The 23,760-nt window shown below is 40.1% G+C and overlaps 1 protein-coding gene across 17 annotated transcripts in view; it reads left to right on the top strand.

Annotated features, from left to right (window-relative positions):
• Positions 1 to 23,760, top strand: part of adgrb2 (adhesion G protein-coupled receptor B2) — a 197,488-nt gene that overhangs the window by 125,478 nt on the left and 48,250 nt on the right. For all 17 annotated transcript variants that reach the window (XM_046416706.1, XM_046416704.1, XM_046416705.1 and 14 more), the window contains 2 exons: positions 4,424 to 4,467; positions 17,662 to 17,788. In XM_046416706.1, the coding sequence (XP_046272662.1) occupies positions 4,424 to 4,467; positions 17,662 to 17,788 (171 nt within the window). The remainder of the gene's footprint in view (positions 1 to 4,423; positions 4,468 to 17,661; positions 17,789 to 23,760) is intronic.

The following is a 23,760-nucleotide window of genomic DNA, read 5'->3' on the forward strand; positions in this document are numbered from 1 at the left end:
TTAAGAACTGGAGAACATTAATCCTTCATTTTCATCAACAAAACTTTCCCCAAGCACTCTAGGGTTTTGCACAGATGAGTGTGTAACCTCTGCTCGCCAGAAATCCACTTATTTTCTGAGTGATATCAAAGTGCGTTACATGCACCACAAATTAAAATTATTCCATGTAGTGCATCACTTTGCAATGCAAGGGTCTGCATTTTTTATTATATACTTGTATGGTGAGAGGGCTTTGGCCAAAAAAATAAATTTGTTTAAGGTTTTAAAGGATTTCTTTCCTCCCAGCTGACCCATGTTTCCTGAGTTCACAAGAAAGGGAAAGTGCTGCATGCTATAAAGTGCCACAGTGCTCGGTGAATTGCCTGAATAAATGCAGACCTTTTTGACTTCCGTATAGCGCAGCGTCTCCTGGTACCTCTTCAGTTTATATTACAGTAGAGTGTGTTATTATAAACGACTTGTGGGGTGTCTTCAGTGGAAAGGACTAAGTGCAAGTTTAATGAGAGGCGCTCTTCACGACCTCAATAAGATGTGGGTTTCATTAGCCATTCTTCTGCATAAAGGTGGGCACAGTTTTGAAAATAATGTTCAATATTTAATGGTTCTCTTGAGACAACAGAAATAAATATACACACATATATATATATATATATATATATATATATATATGTATATATGCACACACATACTAAAATCTTGCAGTGAAATGACTCTTGCTGTGTCAACCAGGACCTGAGGGTCAAAATTATTGCCCACTGTTTCATTATAAAGACTTTGTATTCATTTTCCGTCCCCTGCCACTCCATCTCCCTGCTTTAAACCACTGATTCATTACTTAATTATGGCATTTCCTTTATATGCCTCTATCTTTTATCTTCCTATTGTTCTGTGCTTTAATACTTTGGGCAAAGCAGATGTACATCAGGTTGCAGAGCCTCTGTCTAGAGGATGATGTCTTAATTGTGATCCCAGCCTGCTCCCTCGGACTACTAACTGAAGGCTCCTGCTGAGGACAGACACCTGTACAGAATACGGTACAGGGCTAGGACAGTGTGTGGAGGGCATAGGTGTTAGTGAGGCCATTTTTTTCCTGGTCACAAGGGCCTTCCAGCTGTTTAAAATCAACTTTCCTAAATTATAGAGATAGTGAAAATCAATGCAACACAGGCTCAGATATCCTGACTGTCACTCCCCCTTATTAGACCCCTTCTGCCTGGTAAAGTACCACATCTTTTGAGCTCCGTGACCCTAGTTTATAAGTCCAGGGAAGGCATTGATCTCCCACGTAAATACCTCAAGAAAGGAATAATATTTGATTGACTGAAGTGATGTTGAAAATGAATGACAGCTACATTAACTAGCATGTGTCAGCAATATAAAAAAGTAATCCATGATAATGCAGAAGATACAAGGGATTAGCATGATATTCATTTGGATTTACTTGAAATTCAGCCTGTGCTCGTGGTTTTAGTCATGGCAACACTAAGTCATAATTGTTATTTGAAATTCACTGAGGTTATGAGCAAACACTAAAAGCAAAATAAGAGTGTCTTTGTGTTTCATACAAAAGCAAAAACATAATGTTTCACCAAAAGAGTTTGTATTTGTAGTATTGACTGAAAGACCAATCAGATTAAAATTGTTTTTCAGGAAAACAATTTTTTATTTTGAGGAATTGACTTAAAATCACTATAGTTTCTTTTTCAATGGACATATATGATTGATATTGATCTCATCTAAGCATATATTATACCTTTAAAACACTAGCATAATATTAATTTCATCACTACTTGCCAATACTGCCCAACAACAATACACATCATCAATAATTATTTTCCTTGCAGGGTCTAATCATTGCCCTAGAACTCCATTAGGTAGAAAGTGTTGAGCTAAGGAACCGGAGAAGGCAAGAAACTGAAAGGGTGAGCAGAGTCTCATGCTTTGGTCTTCAGCTGTAGTTGGTGTCGACCTTGGCCTGTGTAGAAACACCAAGCTGATGAAGCAGTGCCGCGGCAGCAGCTGCCTCTGGCTTCGCTCTCAAAGGGGGGTGTAGGGGTCTCTGTGCACGGTCATGTCTTCACTGAGCGGACATCTGCTCCAGTCAGATTCTCTGCACATTTCCCTGGTGTCAGTTTGTGTGCATGTGTTTAATGGTAAGCAGTAAGCCAGAGAGCTTCCTCTCCTAACAATAGACCGAATGCCAAGTGTTACCCCACACACCCTCTTCTAGCTAGCCTTTTCAGTTATGAAACACAGCGCTGGTTTGCTTTATGAACACCAACCATGAGGCTTTCTAGTAATTCTTTTCTAATCCAGTTTACTTTCATCAGGAAAAAAGCATCCATCCAGGTTGCTCATTTCATTTTCTAAATCTATAATCTTTGATATGAAGTGGAAAGCTCTTAAGATCCCTGAACCAATGTGGTCTTGTTCTGTTACAGAAGCTCATTTGATCTGATTAGCTGAAGCATTTTACCATTATGAATACCTTGTAGAAAATGGCCGTTCCTATTGAGAGAAAACGGAGACAGAGCTGTTAAGGTTGATGCCGTTATTACAGCCTATAAATGCAGCTGTTAGAATCAGACTCATGTTGCTCCTTTTGAGAGGCATCAGTCGAGCAGACGCTGTCATTATGCAACATATGAGTGCTAAAGAGGAGGCAGACATTGTGGGAGTACGCGGATGTCACTCGTGCTGTAGCATACAGTCGGGTATGATGCCCGCTGATTGAAAGATGAATGCCAAGAGAGCCCGCCACACTGATGTACGCCCTGGGACATCTAATGTCATCCTGTGTGTGTGAGGCAGAAAACAGCCCTGTCATCCATTGATCTGAGTTAGCTACCCTCTGATCCAGTATTTATAAATGTTCAGCATGTCGTCCCCTCACATCCAGCTATGCAGAGACCCCAGAATTTACAGATTCAAAGGAGATCAGGAAGAGGTGGTGTGACCTTGCCTTTGGGAAAATAAATAGTGGATACTTGAATGTACATCACCTCATTCCTTCCTTCTCCCTTTTTACTCTCTGAAAGCCCTCTTTATATTCAGAAACCATTGAGTTTCAGTTCTCACTCAAGGAATTTTTTTTTTTTTTTTCTCGGGTTGTCATGAGATACTGGCAGTGGACATCATCATTTTTTTATAACGGACAGTGGGAGTGTGTGTGTGTGCTGGACAGTTACTGTTATAATCCCCTTTACCATAAGGGGGAGCTCAAAGGCAAAGTGCTCAATGCGGAACTCGAGAAGGACCAACAGAATGGTACAGAGAGGGATCCATTTTACTCTGCATCTACCCAGTGCAATAATAGCATCTCTCTCATATTGTGGGCTTCTGACATAAACATGAGGCTTTATCAGTATTTTCTTTTTTTCCCGCAGGACCCACAAAATATATTGATCAGTACTTTGAGCTCAGAGACATCAGTTTGAGACTTCATATGCTTCTGATTTAGGAATGAATTTGAAAAACACAATCTTTGACCCACCACAAAGTTCACCTAAAACAAATCACAGTCCAATCCTTAGCAAATGAGGCATGCAGGTTGAAAGGACATGGGTGATTCTTTAAAACTAATCAATGCAGAGATCGCTGAAGATCAGCAGTGGAACAAGTCGTGATGAGTCAGTTAAAGATATCGACCCTGTGATTGATTTACTGATTGAGTCATGGCAGGTCTTCCTTTCCCTCCATGCATGACTGAGCTTTGATTACCAGATGATTCACCTGCCTTTTGACCCCCAACTATTGGCTTTGGCTCCAGCGAGTCGATGGATTAAGAATGAGCTGATGGCAAATCACCAGCATTTAGACTGTGGTGAAGGATTTCGGTGACTTTATTTTGTTTGTGTTTATAGCATGCCTTAATCAGTTCCTTGAATACAACTGAGAAAGATTAGAGATAAGGGAACTTGACTTTGGTGAGCCTTTACACACTCTGTAAAGGCCAGTCATTCACAATAAGTATTTGTTACACCTAAGTACATTTTACTGCTTCATAGTTATTTACTTTTACTTTACTACTTCCCACTGTGGTTGTACTTAAGTGAAGAATCTGAATGCTTTTCCACTACTGAATGTTTATGACCTCAATGTGTTGTGTACTATTGTCCACTAAATGGCTTTTTGTTTTTTGTCTCTTAACTCTAAAATTCATTGCTCATGCACCTTCTCTCTTTTTGCTGCAGCTATTTGCTGCTCTGTCCTCTGACAGTGACTCTTTCTCCATCTCTCCCTCCCATCGTCTGTCTCAATCCTTCTCTTTCATTTTCTGTTTACTTCTCTCCATCACCCATGCAGCATCACTCTTTCTCCTCTGGCAACAAGCTATTCTGTCTACCGTCTGCCTCCCTCTCTCACTCATCCCGTCAACTGGCAATAACAGTTTATCTCCCCCCCACCCCTTCATATCTTGCAGGGTACATCGGATCCTCAGTGTGTTGTCTGGGACTATGGCAACCCGTAAGTTACTCTGAATGATTCTGACACTCTTGTTCATGTGTGTACAGTGCAGTAACACATGCGTCTGTTGGTGTCTGTTGTGTGTGTTGTTTATTTTGCTTGTGCTCATGCCCAGTCGGATTCATTTTATTAATGAACTGAAAATAGTCTAATGAAGTTCCCTGCGTTAGTGTTAATGAAATTAGTCAGTGAGAACAAACACCATTCTCTCTGTGTTGCTAAGACTTGGAAAGTTCCATCTCTCAGTGGAACAAGTTTGCATTTATTGCACTCATCTTTTTAAATGAAGACTAATTTGCAAATATGTATTCTACTGTGGCCATTTGGTTGAGCAATCCAGTTTCACGCCACCAGTGACGGCAACTGAAGCCCTGGGTTCTGCCTAATGGGTTCTCTCTTGTTAATCTCTGTAGGTCACTGGCTCTTTGACATTGTCAACTGTGAACTACATAACTGAACTACATAACGTAAACTAGCACAATTGATCATGCTGTTTTAACCATTAACCCACATAGTGATTACTTTTTTTGTCAATACCAATACAAGTAAAATTTGTTCAGAACCATTAAACCAGGGTTTGGTTCCAGGCTATGTTCTCATTTCACACCACAGTACTGAACGTTATGTTTCAATTGCCCATATCTTCTACCAGTGCCACTATTAATGCACAGTAATGTACCACTTGTTGTAGTGTAATTGTAATCTCTGCATGGCTAAGGTTTCTCTGACATGTTATTTTATGAGAAAGTGTTGCATGCTTCAGCAATGACTTTTTCAGTGTTAAACAAGAGCCATAACCATTTTTGTTTCATAATACAGTGCTTACTCACCTGTTCCAGAGCTTTTCACATTTCACATGGACTTCATCGGCAAAAGTTTGCTGAGAGAATAAGAGTGGAGGTTGATTTGTCAAGTGTTTTCTTGTTATACTGATTAAACATGCAGACAGATGTGACAGATGAATCTGCTGCAGAGCAAATGACTTTAATAAGACCTGAATTTGTCACGGGGCCATCACCGTAGGGCTCTCTTTCTACTGTGACAATAAGATGGATGACATAAAAATTCTGGTCAGCTCAGCTTCCCCCTTGGGATCACATTAGTTTACCCAGTTCTAGAGGAGTACTCTCCAATGACCAGAGCACACAATGGGAGCGCAAGTTCACATGGAGAGAATAAGGCAGTGTAACTTCTCAAACTACCCCTCTCCATCGAGGTAGGAGAGGAACAAAGCTCAGAAAAGTCAATTAACTAGCTGTTAGATTACAGCTGCAATCAAATTAAATTCAGAGACATTATGAGGGCAGAGAGCCAAACTGAATATAAAGTGGCAAGGTGGCAGTGATGTCTTGCAACCAAACATAGGACTGTGGAAAACATCCAAAAGTGTTTACCAGGGCTTTGGTAATATGTTTGCACACACACACACAGAAGGGAGTGCACACAGATGATTAGACACATACACACACAAACACACAGAGCAGGACGTAGGTTAATGTGTTGTAGAGTGAAGGACTGATTTTAAATTCAGTATCTTTTGATATCATGCAACTAGTTAACACCAGCAACAGAATAAGAATGTTTCATTTAAATAGATGATGCCTTTTCAACCAGGCAGCAGCAGTAAAGTGTATCTTTCTTCCTCTGTTAAAATGACAGGTATAGGCTACTCATGATCTAAGTGGGCTGTTTACATTTTGAGTGAATATACAGACTTGACCATTTCACTGTAAACAGCCTGGAGTCACTGCAACATGCTATTTGGGTGCACAGATGCTGTTAGGATACGGAGGGAGTCTGTGAAGCCTGACCAACTGGTGTGCTTTAGTTAAATAAAGCCAATAATTAGTTTCAAAATATGGAATTAATCACCTGTAGCTTATTTAAATCCGGTGTGCATATGCACACACATGCAAGGACACCTGAACAGGAACCAAAGTAGCATCTTTATGTACACTGACTTACTGTACAGTCTTGGTATTTCAGTCCTGCTTCATTTGCTTGTCTGTGTCAGTCAGAAGATCTTGACTGGGGCTGGGCAGGCAGCGTGCAGTTGATATGGGCAAAGAACACGCTGTACAATGCAGCCAGTTGTTTGCTAGAGGATATCACCTCTCTCAGCCTGACTGTCTCTCTAACTGAGCCATGGGCTTTGAGGTTGAGCGGGAGGCAGACAAGAGGTGGAGAATGTATAGATAGCAATGCTGGGGGGAAGACAAACACGGCAACAGCAGCTGAAGCAAGGCAGGAGAAAAAATGTTCAGCTTACAGATGGGAAAAAACTACTTTGCCACTCTATGTATGTGGAATCTGTGCTTACAGATGCGCCCACATTCAAAACACTAATCACATGCTGTATGTGTATCTTTTCCGTTTAATTGTTATAGTGTGCACATGGGTAATGCACACTTACTTGGCGATTAGGGATCACGGCTTAAATCTTTAAAGCCTGCTGTCATCCCCATCACAATTGTCTGTGAGCATGTTTTTCATCAGTGGTGGTCCATTTAGAAATCTGCAAGCAAATTCAGCGGTAGCTCTCCCCCATTTGCGCTCTCTCTCAGCTGGCGAAGTTGGCCAACAGTTTGTGGCACTCACAGTTCATCTCAGTATTTATGTGTGAGTGTTTATTTATTTATTTCACCCCTAACAGGCCCATATGTCGGCACCATCTGCCCACCGAAATCGGCGCACTCGCCATCCCTCCCTGTCTTCCCCCATGTGCCTGTCTCCTAAAACTACTCTCATTCATTTTCCATGCGGGCTCCAGTAAATACTGTAATCTGTAGCTCTGAGAAAAGTTCGCAAGGTTCCAAACTTGGAGCTCAGGTAAAAATGTACACATTTTCTAACCATGTACTCAAAGGAAAGTCTTCATGTTGCCACTTTTGTATACCTTGAATCTATACTGAGTTATTTCAGTAGGTCTCCCTCTCTGCTGTCTCTCACTAACTCACTCTCTTCCATGAGAAAAGAGGATGATGATGGCTGTTCAGCTTCTCTCCACGATATGCTTGCTGACCTTGCTTGTGGCACCTCCATGCTTTGACCCTTGCTCTGCCTCAGTGTGGGATGCCTGACTGAGCACCCACCAACACACACTCAATTGCTGTACAGAGGAGCACTTATCTTAAAGCCGGTGCACTATAAATTACTGTGGCTGCTGTTAGATTGTAAAGGTGCCAATTTGAGATGTCCAATTCTGATTCTTCAATCAGAACAAACAGCCGTTTTGCTGGCATCTAAAGTAACCACATTGCACCACTCAAAAATGCATTTATGCATAACTCATTCATGTTTCATTTTTCAATAAGCACAGAAGCAACATATTGCTTGATTGCTATGTATTATAGGCGGACGACTGAGCAATCTCATTTTAAAGCGTGCTTAAAAATATGACCCAGTAGTTAGAGATAAATGTAATGTACACTTTAGATGGATGGATAGCAGTAAGCTTGTGAAGGGTTGAGGGTCACCTAATCCCCTTTCTAATCCCCAGTGGTCTTCAGCTCAGTCAAGCATCAGTTGTTAAAGACCTAGGCACCCCACCCTACCCCCACTGCTCATCACTGCTGTAGAATAATAGTGGCTGAGTGTGCAGCACAAGTCACCCTAACATCCTCAATCTGTTACAGTAGATTGAGGCTTGCTTTGGGCTCAGACTGATCTGGCACCGCTATCAGTTTTTTGGCACTGGCAGGTCTCACCCTTAAATGAAGTAAAATGTCAGAAGTGAAATGTCATTTTTACTCCGCCAAAAACTAGCTGGACACAAGTCTGGCCAAAATGTAATCACATTTATTTTACAAAAAGGCATAGCGGCAAGTTCTGACCTTAGCCAAATGAGTGACACTTTTTTCATTTTCATATTCGCAGCTGTGTTGCCTTTTATACGCCATCTACTACTCTCCTGTGCAACAAATAAGAACATGAATGAATGAACATAATAAAATACACAAATACAGGGGTATTATTTGTCCCTCTCGGACACTTGGCTTTCAAAATATGTTCTTTGATTTCAGATGCCTTATACTGATTGATATCAATATATTATATTGATTTCACTTTTTTTTCCTGGACCAAATCATGAGAAAACTATTTTACTCATTCATAAATGCTTCTCTACATTCATGTTAATCATATGACCATGATGTACCTTACCTCTCACATGCCCCAGTGCATTCTGTTATATACATCATCCCCTTAGACCCTGAGCAAGCCAAGCTGTATAGAAAATGGATGGATAATGCAATGAATTTGATGCCATATAGACAGAGTTACCCTTGGAGACAGTAGAAAGTTCAGTCTTAAAATAGCTCTCCATATACTTACAGCTTGTTCCAGATAAAACAGGGCCTACCACAGGTACATTCTACCATCTGTCTTATTCTGCTTTTTTCAATGCTTGTTTAAAGTCTTCTGAACTTCAGCAGGAGTCCAAACACGTGTGTTCATGAAATTGTGTGAAAGAGCAGGTTGGTTTTTCTTTTACCTCTTCTGAAGGAAGAGATGCCTTGCAATCACTTAGCACTAAACAAATTTTCCATTTGTGAGAATGTTCTCATCTTTCCCTGTTGTCAGAAATGCGCACACACTAACACACTTAACAGTGCGGCCACCGGGAGGAGGAGGGGGAGGAGTGGGTGGAGGGCAGATAGGGCTTGCTCCACTTTTCCATCTGACAGAGCAGAAGGGATCAAGACTGTGTCAAACAGCGAGTCAGCGCGACAAGAGGGAGTCGGCCAGTAGGGCTTATGTGGGCTCTGCCTCCGTTGGGCATTACAGGCATGGACAGGCTCTTAGCTCATTTCCCCAGCTATCACAACAGTCTTTTGAGAGCGCGCTAACATGGTAGCTTCAGTTCTCAAGGCGTTATGGTCTGGTTCTTGTTGGGGACAGTCAGCTTCAGGGGACTTTTGATGGCTTTGAGAAGCTGTTACGTGTTGAGATCAGTTTTAATTAGTCATACGCACAAGTCTATACTAAGACAGGATTTCCTTCTACTATTGGATCTAATAGATAAGTGTGGGCTGCTTTTTAGTTTGAGTGACAGTGTTATGTAAATCAGGTTAAGATTATTTATTCTGAGGTTAGATATTTGTTTCTATTTTATTGATTACGCCAACATGTGACCGGTGGGTGCGGAATGAACGTACTCTATCTTGCCATACGGCCGAGGATAACTTTTAGAAGTGATTTGGTTTCCTTGGGGTAAAGCTGAAGATGATATGAGGCATTTGTAATGATTAGTGTTTAAAGTTAGGTCGGAAACCTGGAAAAAGAAATCTTGCTCTCTCCTGTCAGTGGGAATTCATTGCTCCTTGCAGCTGGACGTGCAGAGTTTCAGAACCACTGAGTAAGTAATATCTATACCACTTCAAAATCTTTTCAAGACCATGTTGTTGTGTTCAAATCTTTGCACTGCAAATTCACTCTTTTAAGACCTTGTATGTAAAGTGAAGTGCAGTGTTTGCCTTATGATTATCTTGCTGATATGCATGTTATCCTCTTTATACTTGTGCTACTGGAAGAAGGCTGAGAGGGCACTGTGTTAGTGCTTTATGAGACTCTCTATGAGCTGTCCCTTGGACCTTGATAAGCGTTTTTGAGTCCCTGGCAATATTCTCATAAAACATTCACTTTTAAAAGATTCCCTGTACATTTTCTCAGACATCTGTTTTTTTTTTTTTGTGTTTTTTTTTTTAAATGAATTTGAAAGAAAGAAAACTTTTCATTTTTAACTTTATTTTAGAATCGGGGTTAATCCACTTTCTTCACAGCCATGTCAACACAGAATGCAGGCAGTCAGGCTGGCAGGCCATTTGTGACTGTAGCCGAAACCTGTGTCTCTGCTCTTCCTGTTCGCTGACTAGCTTGCACACCAGGAAGAAAGATAATCCTGGCAAAGAAGCTTATAAATTAGCCCATGGCCATGCCAGAGAGCAGATTGGGGCAGTCGAGGTCAATGAGAAAGCATGCCCCCTCACACGAGAATCGGGGAAGAAGTGGGAAGGTGTGACAAACTCACCTGACATGAGCCACAAGAACAACAAGTAGGATTAAGCAAGGACAGTACATTTGTCTTTATTAAAGATCTATTCAGGTTTCCACTTGAAAGTAAATGAACTAGAAATCAAACATGTACTGGAGGAATAGTGAATCAATCCACAACATGCGGGACTCAGAATCATCCATAAATATTTCATGTTTTTAGGTACTGCCACAAAGTAAACATTAAGAAATGTTAAAATGAAAAGCTCTGCGGTCTCACAAATAAACATGACAGCAGGCTTCAGCTAATCTCACAGTGTGTTCTTGTGGCAATAAGAACCGTCTTTACATCAGTCAGTTGAAGAGAGGAAAGCTTCGTTCCTACGGAGTTAATATCTGGGTCAAATATATTTATGCTTGCAGGCATACACACACACACACACACACAAACGCACATGCAAACACAGGCCCACATTGGGGCAAATATTGTTGTGTGCCGGTCAGTCCTGCATAATAGGTGGTATGAAGGGTTGAGTAAGTACACATGATTTGTGCCATGTGAAGCTTTGCTTCAGTGATTCCTAGCTGTATTGAGAGTAAAAGGCCAATATGCACTGCCTCTGGTGAATGTGTATTCTGGCTCCCTGGCGGTCAGGGATGTTATGTCTGCTGGAATAGATTCCATCATCTGCTATAGATGTTCTCTTTCACACTTTTTTCCCATTTCCTTCTGTGGCTTCAGTCATAAAACTGAAGAGGTTACTATATACAATGTGTTCACACAGATGTGTGTGATCACACTGTATGTAGTATATATGGTGGTGTATTAGTTTAAACCAGTTGCCTTTCATTCAGAATTACATTTGAGAAATTTTAAATTCAGACAAAATTTTTTACAGAGAAAGAGTTTCTGTAAACTATTCCATGACAACAACGATTTGCCTAAAATACAGGAAATAATCACAAAATGACTTTGCGGAGCAACATATTGTCATGTCACTTTCCTGTTCACATGAATATTCTTACTGATAACTGCCTTTTTTCACATGAGCTCAAATTTTAAAATGTGTGAAAAAATTATGCCACATGTAAACTGGACATTTTCACAAGGTCTTTGGATGAAAATTTATATTTATATATTATTGTTTTTTTTCACACATGGATTAGAATTTATACATGTTGAAAGAAAACATTAAATCACATAATCCTCTAATCATCTAATCATTCACTTATGAATAAAAATGTAAAGCCAAGAAATTTATAATTTCAAAAATAAATTAAATATTTTCATGTCATTTTCATATGGATTAGAATTTCCATGTGGAATTAAACATCAAGTCTCTCATTTTGCGAGAAAACAGGTTTTTACATTTATTTTGGGTGATTATGCATCATAAATCTCCTTACCTCACAGGTAAGCCTTTTTGCACAGTAGACATTTTGACTTGTCATACAAGGAAAAGCACAGGTGTTACAAATAGTATTAATGTCCACTCTGTTCAGGTGTCCTACTCAGTCATGACAGCGTGACACCAGCATTTACAGTAGCAGGACCCTGCAGCTGAAGCAGATAAATGGAATTCAGTCAGCATTAATTTCATTATCTACACCTGTGCTTTTGCTGTGACATGTGACAAGTGTCATATGTCAGAAAAGGCATTCCCTGCAGACTCTATGTACCAGTGAGAAGAGGATGACATGAAATAGTACATAAACTGTCAGGCTGGGAGCTGACGACAGTATGCCTGAGGTGCAGATGGTATACAGTGCACTGAATAAACAACAACAAAAAAAAAACGTGGAGATGAATCATTGTGTAAAATGTGCACATACTTGATCAAACATGCAGGTTGTTGTTTCTGCCTTTGGGTATCATTCATCACTGGGGACTTTTGACCCGCTGATGTCGTTGTGACTGTCTCCACTGGAAGCCTTTTAACCCACGTGAGCATCCTCTCTGTGACTCATTAGATCTGTGTTTGGAATGTGTATCGCCAGCACTCATTCTGTTTTAATGGCTCAGAAGTTCTCATCTTAAAAAAAAGCATATCAAAACTTAAGGCAATTTGTTCAATGTTTTCACAATATCACGCACTGAATGTTAAACCTGTCCCTGCTATCTTCTCAAGACTTCAGAGCCATTTGACTTGAAAGTATTCTCTGTGTAATGAGGATACTTTTTTTTGATTTACAAGCTTTTGATTTCCATCTGTGTGAAATTCTTTTGTCAATCCTCAGTGCATCTCTTTGCATCTGTTGCAGTTTGACTCATCCATTTCACATTTTTAGTTTTTTGTCCTGTCTAATTGCCTTGCTTGTTTGCGCTGATAACACAAATTTGATGGCATGTCTAAAATGAGCAACGAGAAAAAGAGCATTGTATACAGTGCATGTGATTTTAATACAAAAGTACATTTTGTGGCTACTGTCATCTCATAAATCAGTTTTGACAGTGTTTTGCCAGTAGTTAAAATTAGCTGATAATGTTAATCCTCATTATATCAATGACAACTATGTAGGACAACATTTTCCCATGTAAAACACTTAGCAGTAACTACAGGCTACTAGTAGGTTAACTCCTGTATCTTACGGCTTGATGTGCATTTCTGACTATTCTCTATCCTTTAACCTTACCCACATCATATCGTCTGTGTCTGCCTTGGATAAAAGGTTGCTATAAATGACAGGCATTGGCAATACGCCACTTTTCATGTCTATGGCAGATGGAGGGGTTGCCTTTTTGGTAACCATACTTCCATACAGCTGCATCGTGTCCTTGCATCAAGCCCTTCAGTTTTAAGAATTCAAAACATGTTTAACCTTTTTTTTTTTTTTTTTTTTTTTTATAACCGGGTGGTTATAAATTGGCTTTCATAGCACTGCCCTTTCAGTTAAGGGTTTGTGCCAATTTATTCTCAGTAGATATGAAAGGTCAGTTTATGCTGTTGTTTAGGAAGTATTTTTCCTATTTTTTTTCTCTCAACAGCTGCAACATCATTCTGTTATCAATTAGGGAACAAATTGTAAAGTGTTTTAATCTGTTACTGCAGTGGTCACTTAGTGTTAACAAAATATGCTAGTGCTGTAGCTTTCATCACAAGTACAGCAGTGTTTGGCCATAGTAACAGTGTGGCTGTACTGATGGCAAATTTGGTCCATACTGAAATGTTCACCACTTTGGTCAAACTGGATGAATCACCATCAATTTTTTCATTCTTTGTCCTGAGAGGATGAATCCCACTCTTTGCCTTTGATGATCCCTTGTCTTTTTATCCAACGTCCATCTACAAAATGAGCGGACACCAACTTTTGTACAGACGGTGTACAAATGGTTTCTGAATGATTTATCCAAATGACTTGTGATTGACTGATGATCCCCTCTCACATTTGCATTTTTAATTAAAATCTCTCAGTTACAACTTTTGGGTGGATTGCTATAAAATTTTGAAGAGAAATCATGTTCCCTGATGGGTTTTATTGTCCAGTGTTTTGTTTTATGAACAAGCCCCAGAAATACAAATTCCTCCCATCAGCCCTAGCTGTATGTTGTGTTTGATACTGATTAGCTGTACTACTGTTTGGTACTGATTAGTAACATGCTGTGCATGCAAGTACAGTGCCTCACCGAGCCTTTAACATTAATGCAGACTCTTAGTCAGGTTGAGTATATAATATATATGGTTTTGATTGAGGTTGATCAGAGCAAAATATGTAATTCTCATGTATTCTGAAGGATATTTACTGATCAAAGTTAAGTCAAGACCAAACATCCGTTGTGCTGATTATCGCAGTCTGGATGTTATGTATATTTACACATCTTTGCATTTGTTTGGGTAATGCCAGGTTGGTATCTTTGCAATATGCATATGGGATCCATAGCCTATAAACCAACTATACTGATATGTACACCTGTTTGTACATCTGGTACCTGTTTTCCATGATAAGAAAAGTCGTCAGCAGCCCCAGGCTCATTCAAGTGCTATAACAAAAGTAAAACAAAAGCCCTGTCTTTTTGCTCTTTCCACACTAGCTCAACCCAACTGATAATCTAATACTGCTATGAGTCTAGAGGGTTCCACAACAGTAGTGTGTATCTGTAGCTGTAGTGGATCTGCAACAGCCAAGATCGTTGCAAGTTTGTGGGTGAAACAAAACTAAAATCAAAGCTGGCTTTTTGATAAAATACATCAATACCTGCTCGACTAGATGGAGGTCAGCTGTAAACTCGAAATTCGGCAGCCAAAATTAAGAGGTCACAGATAATGTGCATTTGTGCGTGTGTTGGTGTTATCTTTAGCAACCCCCTGTTGTGAGCTGTCAGACAGTTCCTCATTACTCCAACTTTCTCTCTGCTGCCAGACTACCACAGAATACTTGATATGTGTGTGTCTAGGTTACACAGAGCATTGCTTCTGACAGCGTCAGTGAGTAGCATGTAAGCTTTTAGATTTGCATCTGCCTTACTGGAAGTTATGCTTGAATTAGCATGCAACATTTCCCTCTATAATCCCCTTTAACATACATTCATTCATTAATGTATGAATAGCCGGAGTCCATCTGGTTCTGTTTTACTTGTGTGAACGAAGTCATTTGTAAGTACTTAACTTGACATGTCTTGGGAGTTCACACAGAAAATTCACATGTTCTGTTCATGGATGCGTGTAAGATTGGATGAATCACCATAAATTTAGCGATATCCACATGTATATGATTTAAAGTAAGATATAAAATGTAACCCAAAAAACTGCCTTGCAAAGTGTACACACTTTGGTGGATTTCCTCGTGAAAGGCAACAAGAGCACGTATGCTCTCATTCATTCTGTTCATTCTGCCTTTCCCCCAGTCCCTTCTCTTTCCGACACGAACACACAAAGCCGCGTGCCATGTTGCTACCTGTCAAGCTGTCTCCAGGCTTCACAGCCGTGACTCGTTCTGCGATCTTCAGTCTTTGAAGTGTCACTGTGCAGATGACGATCATCAGGGAATTGTTCTCACATCTCATTACTGACATTATGAATTGAGAGTCGCTGTGAATGTGTTACTGTGTGTTTGTGAATGTGCATGCTTTCCTTCATTTTAAGATATACCTTTGAGAATTAATGTTGATACACTTGTCATTTAGTGTCACACTGATCATGTTTGAGTGGCCTGTCACAGCAGAACTACATTTAGTCTTGACTTATGTATTGTACTCTGCTGTGGTAAACATGTTATTTATGGGTTGCTTGTATAATTTTTAACCATTTGTTGTCTTTGTTTTGATGGCAGAAGAAACTACAATATGACTGCTTTTTCTTTTTCTTATTTTAAGATTTTGGATGCAGAAACATTCATCATATTAGTTTGATCAGTTTAGGCTCACACACGCATTAATGAGTTTTGATGAACAGATTATGCGTCGAGATGGTGATAAGTGATATCAGAACAACAATTTTGGTTTTGTGTTTAACCTTCAAAATAAAAGCACAAACGTTGTAAAAGGTAGAAACAGCTTTAATATTACTTGTATTTAACTGTTAAATACAATACCAAAATGATTGTGCTTAGTTAAAATGAGGACGGAAATGCAGTGCACCGCTTGCACCACAGAGCAGTAGCTGGTGTTAAACTATCCTCTGTTATTTCTCCAGAGGCAGGGTAACATCCAAAATGTTCCTACCAGCCAGCTTATCTTTTCACATAAAGTAAAACTGTCAGCAAAGCATTCCCACAAGATTGCAAGTCCTAATATGGTGAAATCTAGGAAACACTTTATTAAATGTTCTCTTTATTTGCTCTTGAAGTTACTCGTAGCTATTAGCTCGAGAGAGGGTAATTACAATCTCCACTAAAGCATCAGCACTGAAGAAACAGTGTGCACCATGCTGCCTGCAGTATGGTTGTTATAAAGATCTTTTTATAGTGCAGAATGAGATGAACAACTATGATCCGTATTCTGTTTATGGAATACATTAACAAAAAACTGTTTTGTTTCTCTGCTTCAAAATGTCCAGACCCCTAACATAAGCAATGATTTTTCCCATTAGATACAATTTCTTGTACAGATTTTTGGTTGCCTCTGCTACATCCCTGTCTTCTTACGAGGCCAGTGATGAAGGCAGTTATGCAACAACAGTCTTATTAATGCTGCACCTTCTTTTCATTCATTGAAGGTGCCCCTGTGCCCCTGCTTGAACTTGAACCCAGATCTCTCATCTTGATGTACCTCGGTGCTGCCTTTACATCTTGACAAAATTAATTTTTGCAGAACAAAAAGCTTTCATTTAAAAAAAAAAAAAAAAAAAAAAAAATCAGATATCAAAAACTGTTCTAACTTTGGCAGGTTGGCTCTCACCATTCATGTTGAGGGGTTGATTGAAAGAACATGTTGCCTTTTTACCCCTCAGTCATGAGGTTGGCCTTCATCAGAAAATCTCTTTGTAGCTGCTCTCCCATAATGACTCACCTATCTCTCTTGGATAGAAAAGAACTATATCCGGAGTTAAACATGAGGTTAACATGTAGTGTGAGCTATCAGGGTAATTAATTCAGTTAGAATCTTATTGATCGACCTCTGCACTCAACCTTCTATTGAGGGCATTTAGAGCGATGTGGGAGGGCAGGAGGAAACGGGGCAATAAACGGAAGTAGAGGAAGATGTAAGGCAATAAAGCTTACAAGGTTCTATTGTATGAGATTCTGGGCACTCTGTTCCACAGTAACTTGTTTTGTGTCAAAGCAATTGACCATTTAGTGCTAAATAATCTCTATCCACTATTTAAGTTGCACTGGTCTTTGTTAACTGTAAGGTGATGGAGCAAGTTTCATTTGTCCTCAAGGCCTCAGGTCTTACAGGGCATTCTTCCAAGAAAAGAGATGGAATACAAAGAAGATAAGAGAGAGCAAAGATGAGAAACAAAGAAAGTATTCAGGGTGCTAAACACGGACTTGGAACAAGTGGGGTGACATTGGCTGCTAATGCCAGCAGGATAAAAGAGGCTGTCAGTGTTGATCACCGCATATTAAATCGATAGAGTGAATGGGTGGACTTGGTGAACTCAGTGGTAAAGAAAGAAAGAAAGTCTCCTCCTCTTTCAACTGTTCCTTTTCAGTTTTAACTTCTTATAGAAGTGTTTAGTCGTGTGACTTTTTTTTTTTCTTTGGTGTGTATTGTATTGTCTCACAGCCACTGCTTATGTCCCCTGTGCTTCTCCCCACCTCCAGGGAAGCTGGCGCAGAAAACTGGGGCACAGAAGGCTGCCAAACGCTCGCGTCAACCACTGTCCACACCAAATGCCTGTGCAGCAGGATATCCACCTACGCCGTGTTAGCGCAGCAAGCTAAAGACCCGGTGAGTCACTAATGCACAACCTGATGTATTCTGTTGGACTTGGGGGCTAACAAAGCAACTACTACCAGGGGCCAGGTCAGTGAGCTGATGACTAAATGTAGTATGAATTTAGATGGCATCCCTGTCAGTTGGATTTTATTGTAAAATACAATAGGCTGTTAAGGCTGACATTTATTGTCTTTATAGAGTAATGTGGATGCATAATGCTGGTGTACCTAGTAAAATTTGACTGTAAGGTGTCTCATTTTATAACAGCCATCTTCCCTTGCACCACCAACAAGAAGAAAATGGGTGCATTGTCACTAAATAAGAAACTGTCACGATCACCATGTGTTTGCTCGTGTAATTACATGTTGATGGGATGTCACGCTCCACTGCATTTTACCTTAAACATAGCAAAGGTCAGACTGCTCAGCGAAGTACCTCTATGGGAGAGAGACGAGGCGTCAAGAGAAAGATTTGTTTGTGTCTGTGTGTGATTTTGCTTGCAGCACATAACTTGAGCTATAAATAGTTCAGGTGGCTTGCAGCGTGAGAGTTTCACATGATTAAAGAAGGCTTTTTAGCAGTTTAGGGTAATGCGTGCTCTGATACATTGACCCGTACTCCTGTATTGTGCTAATGGACATCTAAAGACCAGACAGCTGTTACTTTACCTTCCTGTCACGGCCGCCCTTTATTCAGCGGACCCTAATTCATTATTGGTGTAACATCTCACATTGTCACCCCATTTATGTCACACTTTTTTTAATACACACCTTACCGATTTATTATTTATATTAACTTTCTAGCTCCTTTCTTTAGCTTAGCCATATTTTCCATTGACTGGTCGTCTTATCAGCTTTCCCTCTTTTCCACCTTAACACCCTACTTTTGTTACTTCCTTTGCCCTCCTTTTCACATTGACACATTTCACAGATTTCAGTGTTTGTTCTCACTTCATGCCACACCCTCTTGACTGTTGTGGTCATAAAATGTTCCATTTAGCTTTGGCTGTTAATTTGTCTCCATGGTTGCTTGCACCTATTGCCTACAAGGATAGTGATTCCGTTAAATAATGAGGGAATGAGAGGAGATGGGTGTTTGCCTGAATTTACTGCTGCTTGGTAGAATCTATAGGAGTTTGTCTTGTGATTTTTCTCCCTCTTTAATGGTTAGGGTTAAAAAATTGAGCCAGTAAAGCAGATCCTCAGTAGGCACTGGAGGGTAACTCCAGTTGTCACAGAAATGGAAAGTGATTGTGACGAATGGAGGGTTTTGGAAAGGAAATGTTCAACCAAACAGAAAAGGCAGTCTGGTCTCAGCTGGCAGGCAGAACTACAAGGGAGAGAAAGAGAGACAGAGAGATGGAAGGGAGATGTTGTCTGCACTAAGTAATAATGCATTAACAACTAGAACCACTGAGACAAACAGCTGTGAGCTTACGTGGACATCTAACCCTGTGTAACCTTTTCAGTGTAAAGCATTCCACCTCCATTTAGCCCTTGTTGGTGCTGTACATTGACACTTTGCTGTTTCAAAACACATTTTTGTTAAGAGTGTTCCTTACTTACACTTCACAGATATCTGTGAAAAAAAAAGATATCTCAACGAGGTGGCACTGTGACTCGGTTTGCAATGTTACCTTACAGCTTGTTAAGTTCACTTCGTACCTGTCGAGTTGTTTCTGGGATTTTTTCATCTTATGCCCTGTGGTTCATGTTACAATTATCCATTTTCAGCTTTGTGTCTTAGAAATTTTTCTAGTTTTTCCTATTACTTTGGCCTGACAGAAAATTCTAAATACTCTGATACCCAAGAGCATCAGCCATCATTGCTCAGGAGAAGATAAGATAAGATAATCCTTTATTAGTCCCACGGTGGGGAAATTTGTAGAGGGAGAAGAAGAAGCATTTCATGATAAATCAAAGCTATAACAAATTTAAAATGCATCCTCCTTGCAGTTGGCAACAAGACACAGTGTCATAGTTGCCAAATTGACATAGAACCGCATGAAAATGAATTCATTTCACCATCAGATGTCAGTCTGCTAAACGCAGTAACCTTTAATATATGCCCGCTGCTAATGTTTCACTCCAAAATTCACCCTAGTTGTCATAATATACTTATGTGTATGTCATAGTGTATGTATCTATGATGTATGATATATCTATGAGTTTTTTTCTCTTTTGGGGAGAATTGTATGTCCATCCAAGCCGTGAAAGTGCCCCAACTGTGAATCACTTAACATTGTCTATAGAAAATTCATGGCACTTTTACTTGGCAACTAAATGATAATAATGCTTATTATCCATATACTATACCACATATTCTGATTAGTTTTCAAATACTTGAATGGTCAGTGAGTGGAAAACCCATGCACATGACTGTGGCTGCAACTCACAACAAACTGAGCTCAAATTGTACCCTTTCTAAATGAAATAAAAAAGAACATTTTTTTAAAAGGTAACGTTGTACAGTGTTGGAGCCCTTATGAAACAGAAAGTACCTGTACCTGTGTCAAACAGGTCACACAGCAGGGGTTGTATTACTGCAACCTTAATGGTTCCAAATAAAGAGCTCACACTGGATGGAGTCATCCAAGTGACAGCTGCTTTGAACTTTCACTTGAATGGATCAAGTTGTTTAATCCATCCAAACCTGGATAAGTCAAGTTGCACCTTGCTTGTGTCACCAGCAACACAACTGACATGGTGACGCTGATTTGAAGATAAGATGCCCTTCCTCTGCTAAAGGCACTGAACACACACTCATCTACACAGATAGATGATATAGAAGTGCAATACTGAGCTGGCTTGTACATCTAGGGATCTTTGTGCCACATTGTAAGAGTTATTATTCTGTTCTTTTCCTCCTCCTCCCCTGGATATGCAGTGCACCTTTCTTTCTGTGCAAAAAGGGGTCAAAAAAGGTGATGGTCTTCAGGTGAATAACTGCAGTTATTCATTATTTTGTCCCTCAAAGCTTGAATTACTTCACAGGGGTCTGGAACCCATTACAGAACTCGGGGGAAACATTAATTCCCATTATATGGAAAAAACACAGTGGCTGCGACCTATAAGCTGAATGGGTCATTCCAGCTGCTATTTCTGGTTCCTGTGACTCCTCTTCCAACTGAACAATATTGACTTTTCCCTCGCTACACTAAGCAGGTCGGCTGTGTTGAGTGAAAGAGGACTAGGAGGGAAAGCACATTGACTTTTTTGACATTTGTGAAGAGTGCGTTAGTCATTAATGATCATCCTTCAGCTCCCGGTACTACCATTAAACCCAGCATTGAGGGCTGGAAGCTATGGGTCAGTGTGTTTGTTTCCATTGCTCTGGAGTCTGTTGTTGCCAGTACTGAGTGTACTTTGTTGCTTCAGGGTTCTCCAGAGTTTTTATTCCAGCGGAGATTGGATTGTATGAAAGAGGAGGGAGAGATGGATTGAATTTGGCAACACATCAAAATCCCAGTCACATCCTGACGTGCAAGCCACAACTAGGTGTGGATGTTTGCACTTTCAACACCCTCACACACACTAGCATGCACAAGTCTACACACACCAAAATACACACACTGACAATCAAACACACATCCATGTACTAGGTCCAGGCTGTGTGGCTGTTGGAGCAGAGCTGAGTATCAGCAGCCCGGCTCTGACAGCTTATCCTGGGCCACGGCGCTAGGGACAAGGGGGGTTGAGGATTAACCTCCATGTTTAATAGAAAAGGGAGGGAGGGACTGTGGGGAGAAAGAGATGGAGGGATTTAGAAGCAGTGCTGCCATTACAGGCCGTTTACAGTGGGGCGAGGGATAGCCAGTTAATCCTGTTTACTTTCTATAGCCTCTGAGATTTCAGTGTGTGTATGTGTCAGTATCCTGCTGTGTGTGTGTGTGTCCATAGAGAGACCTTCACTATCAGAAACAAGAGACAGATTGTTACTTTTAGAGTAATGTTTTCCAAACTCTTCACAGTTCCATATGCCTTCAGACATTCAACCTCCAACTGCACCACCTTACTCTTACATGATTTCTTTTTTTTTTTCTTTTTCTCTTTTTTTTATGTTTGTAATCCTTCCACTGGCACATGCACATGTACAGCCTATATATAAAATCCACATGAAACTGTGAAATCTTCACCACAGGTTAGTTAGAAGAGGATGTGCATTAGTGGTCTCTGAACTCTGAGCTCTTCAATGTCTGGCTAATGTCTGAATCTTAAAATTGTTTTCCACTCACCATCTGTCCTTGTGTTTTGTTGTCGTGCTTGTCAGAGCTGAGAACCTACTGTTACTGTTAAGTACATAATGGCAAAGGGCATCAGGGGTTTAACAGCACACCTAAAATCATGCAATGTTGGAAATGACCTCTGTTTTGTTGTTGTTCCTGTTTAACTTATTTATTTTTTTCTCATAGATTTGATGTGAACACAAAGAGCCCCTGTTAATTAGTTAATAAAAAGGTTGATTGAGGCGTTAAAAAAGTATCACCAAGATAAGCTGGTTATGTAAGAAACTCTTCATCATGCCAATGTTCAGAGAGGTGAAAATTGTGATCAAGAAAATTAAAGATCTTTCATTTTAAAGAAGTGTGTCAGTACTTTGCCCCTTCATAAATAACATACATCCATGTGCAGTACTGACATTATGTGGATGTTGCCCATTTCGCTGCTTGATGGGGTAAATATACAAGAGTTCAGGGGCCTGGCTTTAACAAAGTTCACCAGTTTCACTGTCCTAAACAGCATTCAAGATGACATGCATTCCCTTGGCAGCAGGAGCCTTTCAGTGAATGCTGCACTGTACTGAAGTGACATAAGGAGCAATCGTGCGCGTTACCTCTCCACCATAGTTCCCCACTATGTCCTTTGGGGCATATGTGCAGATGCCAACACATTTTGATCCCGTAAGTCCATTTGATGTTACAAAGCTGTCTAGCATTATGAAAATGTCCTCCTCAGTTGTCCTTGTTTTCAGTGGCTTACAGAAGTGCACATCCTCATTAATCGACCCTTTATGAACTTACCAGACATATACCAGGAGCTGTGCCAGGCTTCCTCTGTTTACTCATGCAGCTGTAGCGCAAATAATTCACTGGCTCATATGCAAAGTGTAGTAGCTGTTTTTGAGGATCTCTTGCCATGTCATTGATAGTGTTGTTTGATGAAGGCTTGGTATATATATATTTGTCTTGGCTTTTTCCTCAGCGTTTCTACAGCCTTATCTGTGGTAGATTTAGAACAACATCCTGGGTTGTTCTCACTGGTTGTTGTGGTTGGTAATGTCACACTGGACAGACTTTTTTTTTTTTTTTTTTTTTTTACCTATTTATCCATTCTCACAGCGACCAAAATGAGCCCCTTCTTCTCTGTACAGGATATCAGCAAGTGGAAATCTCACAAGGGAACTAAAGGAGCTAGGAGCTATGTAACAGCTAGACTGTTCAGACTCCTTACTACTGCCTGTCTATTTATAAGTCTGTTTGAAAATATTGTCAGAATATTTGCCTGTAAAAATCATAGATCACTTTTTTTTTTTTTTGCATTTCCCTCATTGTGTTTTGCATACCTCTGGCAGTAGTTCAGGAAACAGTGCTTTAGAGAAACAGAGGGAGGAAAAAAAAAAACAGTTGATTGAGTGAGGTCATACTGAAGCCATACAATAAAGCAAGTCACTCAGTTCCCAAAATGACTGCAGTGGGAATACAAACACTGCAGATATGTCTGGACTAATTGCTTCCACAGTGCTCATAGGGATCATGGGATTTGGAGTTGAAGGAAGTATTGACTTTATAATAGTCAGTTTAACATTTTGTGCCTCAAATTAATCAAGTGAGTTATACCTGTTCCCTTAAGTTTTGTCAGGGCGCGAAGCTTTTTGTGCTAGTAGCAGTGACATGTAAACTGAGTGAGTGCCTCTCCCAGACATGTTTTTTGTAGCTATAGTTGGATTCATGGCTTGCACTCACCTAAGCACATGACCAGAAATAC

The sequence above is a fragment of the Scatophagus argus genome, chromosome 17, assembly GCF_020382885.2.
Source record: "Scatophagus argus isolate fScaArg1 chromosome 17, fScaArg1.pri, whole genome shotgun sequence".
NCBI classification, from domain to species: Eukaryota; Metazoa; Chordata; class Actinopteri; family Scatophagidae; genus Scatophagus; species Scatophagus argus.